Source organism: Antrostomus carolinensis, unplaced genomic scaffold (genome assembly GCF_000700745.2).
Source record: "Antrostomus carolinensis isolate BGI_N321 unplaced genomic scaffold, ASM70074v2 scaffold17864, whole genome shotgun sequence".
In the NCBI taxonomy this organism is placed as follows: domain Eukaryota; kingdom Metazoa; phylum Chordata; class Aves; order Caprimulgiformes; family Caprimulgidae; genus Antrostomus; species Antrostomus carolinensis.
The window spans coordinates 595-3993 of record NW_010308864.1 but is presented as its reverse complement, the minus strand read 5'-3'; the positions used below and the strand labels follow the sequence as shown (position 1 = coordinate 3993).

Sequence of the window (3399 nt, the reverse complement as noted above, 5' to 3'; positions counted from 1 at the left end):
AATGCCTGGTACTGAGCATTATGGGCCAGTATTTTTCATTCATATCTTACCTATTTCAAAACATGCATTAGCACCTCTGTCCAGAAGAAGACGCACTACTGCAAAATCAGCCACACTGGCAGCACACATCAGGGGAGTCCATCCAAACTGAAAGCTAGATTCTATGCTTATACCTGTCAAAATATAAGATACTAAAGTAATAAAATCGCACCACAATAAGCCTTACTCTTAGTATGTATCATTACAAAAGCTACATACACTGAGTTTAGTCCTAGGGAGAGAAGTCCCATACCATTTTAATTTTTTTAATACACTTTTATCTAGAATACCAGAAAACAACTTCTAGAACTGACACCAAGAATCCAAGAAGTTAAGTATCACAGAAAGAGAACATTCAAAAAATTTAAGTAATATACTTAGCTGCAAAAATAATTTCAGAGAAGTGCACAGAATCTCTGTTTTCTCCATTTATGTCCAATAGCTTTCCTCAATTAAAAAGAAAAGTTTTGATTCTTGCCAAGCCAAGTGGACTGCTGTGGAAGCAACTTGCTTATCAGGCTATTAAGATCATATTGACTAGGGTTTTCCTGCTTCACAGATACTTTTACTCTCTGTCTTGCAATACAGTTAACTAGCAGGTACCAGTTTTGTGTTCAGTACTAACGAAATATTATCTCAATAGAAAGAAGAAACAGAAGATTATGCAAGACTCAGTGACAATCACCAGATCTGTCTGTTGCTCTTTATAATAACCATATCTTCCTTTGTGGCTAGAAGTAAGCTTGCCAGATGGCCCTCCCAAATTCACCAAGAACCAAGTACTAGACTGATATACTCATCCAACAACTTTCAAATAAAAATCTCTATACATTTTTGCAGTAAGAGAAACCATCTTTCCTTCAAATGTGTTCCTGGTCTATCTGAAAGAATGGACCCAACTGTTGCTAAGAAATCCACTTCCAACACAAACCGAGTTTGGTCAAGTGCTGGTAGCGAGCCTCCTACAAGCTCTGCTGAGCACAGACTAAAGGCGACTCTGGAGGCAAAGATTTAATCTGACTGAACACCGATCCTCTGAAGGACAATGTTAACTTTCTTCAGAAACACCTCCTTGTTACAGAGGCATTGTGTTCTCCTGCTTTGCAGGGACAGTACTAGATGGGTCAAAATCTGCTGTTAATCATATTTTCAGGAAATGATAGATTCTTTTGTGATACTGCCTTGTGTATTTCAGGGGACCCGACACTAGACTACAGGAATCTCAGGCCTTACACTTACAGATACATATCATCATCTTCCAACAGCACAGAACTGCTCATTATGTAGCAGGCATCAACATGGAAAGTGAACTGTTGCTGTCTGGCTGAAATACAAGCAATTAAAAATGGATGGCTCTAACAAAACTATTAAGCAATGTAATGCACAGACATCACTAAAAACTCTACCTAGAAATAAGAATGTATTTTCTCAAAGCAAGACAGAGGATGTATTTCACTCAGTATTACACCTCTGTTTCAGTCTGTGCAATAGTTTCTACTTAATTTAAAAAGAAAACCTTTCCCCTACCATGGTGAGAAACAACAGTCTTCTAAAAGGGCAAGTAATGTCATTGTTTTAGAACTCAGAAAAATCCATTGCTAACTAGGGAACTACTTTCTTCCAGCCTAAGACAGATTTCCCTTTGAGAACAAGCTCTTGGCTACTATATTCTGCTTGCTTGCCGAAGCAGAACTTTCTGACAATTATCACTAGGCAGGTCAGTTTAGCTATGCAGTTTTTGATTGCCCTGGATGTTTCAATAAGTGATCCAATCCTCCCAACACTGAATAACAGAAACACATTACAGACAAATACTGAGTAACAGAACAACGAGAAAGGCTTTTCGTGTTAAGACAAACTACTTTTTAGTGACAAATGCCACAGAAACCTTATTAGACCTTTCAGAACCACAAAATCTTTGTCCAGCTGATGTTGCCAGGACAGCAGTATTACACAGGGCACATACCACAAACTTAACAGTGCTGCGAGTGAGGAAAATAAAAATATGGAATTTCCAAACTGGGAGAGTATTAAACTAAAAGCCAGCCTCCCCTTTCTGCCCACTCCACAGCAACATTCAACACCAAAGTAAGACCACCCACTTAATTCTCACTCTCAATTTAAACCACCTCAAATTCAGTGTTTGTAATTTTCAGGTTAAAGATGCATTTGAAAACAAAGAAACACCATATTTCATAGTTCATACATTATAGTTTCCTCAATTTTCAAGGCTTATGAGTGACAACAGAAATATAAATTAGAACGAATTTGCTGGAATACTGCATGCTGAGTCACTGAAAAAGTAATTTCATATTTAAAATAAAAGTTTATATCCTGTATTGGAAAATTCCACATATTCCTACATACACTTGACACATTATTTTGAAACAAGAAACTTTGGAGTTTTAGAATTCTTGACAAATTAAATTAAAAATATTCAACTTCATAATTGACTCCTCACCAGAGTTTAAGAGCTCTTCAACTAATGACACATCACCACGAAACAGAGCCTTCTTCAATGCCTCATTCTTGTCCGCCTGCAACATTTGATCCAATTGCTAGATAAGCAAAGAAAAGTTAAGTCAAAACCTTATAACTGTTTCAAGGTAAAAACTACAGTTTGATTTCAGTATACAAGCACTTAATAATCTCTGTAAGGACAAAGATCCCTCCAGGAGGATGGGGGGAGCAAGGTAAAACTTTCCTTCTTCCATCTCTGTAGACCTGCTTAGGGGCTAGTATAAAACATAAGTTTTAAAGTTAACTTTTCAGAAAGGTTCCAGTCTCTGAAAATGTAAATATCTTCGTTCTCAACAGACCTGCTATCCTCCTATGCTGCTCTCAGCTTTTCTTAATGGTATCTGATTTCAGTTAAGATTCTTTTTCATCTTTTGGCACTAGAGAAATGCTGCAACACATATCTGTACCTTTTTTTGTACATTTCATATGTTGCAAAGCACAGCATCAAAAATAGGTATCTATCAGGCATTAAAGCTAGAGTCTGGGGCAATGTAGCTCAACGACTAGCTGTCTGGCTTGATGCCGCACAAATCCACTGCTGGAAAGGGTTACGGTTCCTCTTTCCTCCTACTCCTGTGGTGGCAGATGCTCCACAAGCTATGTGAAAAGTGCCCTGACCAAAAGCCTAGTTCACTCGTAAGACAGTTGCTTGATTCAAGTCCCTTTCAAAAGCATCACAAATTTGTTCTCTATTAAAGCTGCAGATGCAGCTGCAGATTGCTGTTGGCGATATCAAGATTATACAAAACACTTACACACACTGGTAAGTAGAGGACTATTCACTAGTTTCTTCGCAAACAGAAGTGGATACAGAAAGAAGGGAAGTTGTATTTCATGATA

At 37.8% G+C, this 3399-nt stretch overlaps 1 protein-coding gene across 1 annotated transcript in view; it reads right to left on the bottom strand.

Moving 5' to 3' along the window:
• The window catches only part of ASZ1 (ankyrin repeat, SAM and basic leucine zipper domain containing 1), a gene marked incomplete at its 5' end in the record, with an annotated part of 37221 nt that extends 34624 nt beyond the window's left edge, over positions 1-2597 (bottom strand). Inside the window, 2 exon segments of the mRNA XM_010165926.2 lie at positions 51-173; positions 2501-2597. Of these exon segments, the coding sequence (XP_010164228.2) occupies positions 51-173; positions 2501-2597 (220 nt within the window).
• Between the last annotated feature and the right edge of the window lie 802 nt (positions 2598-3399).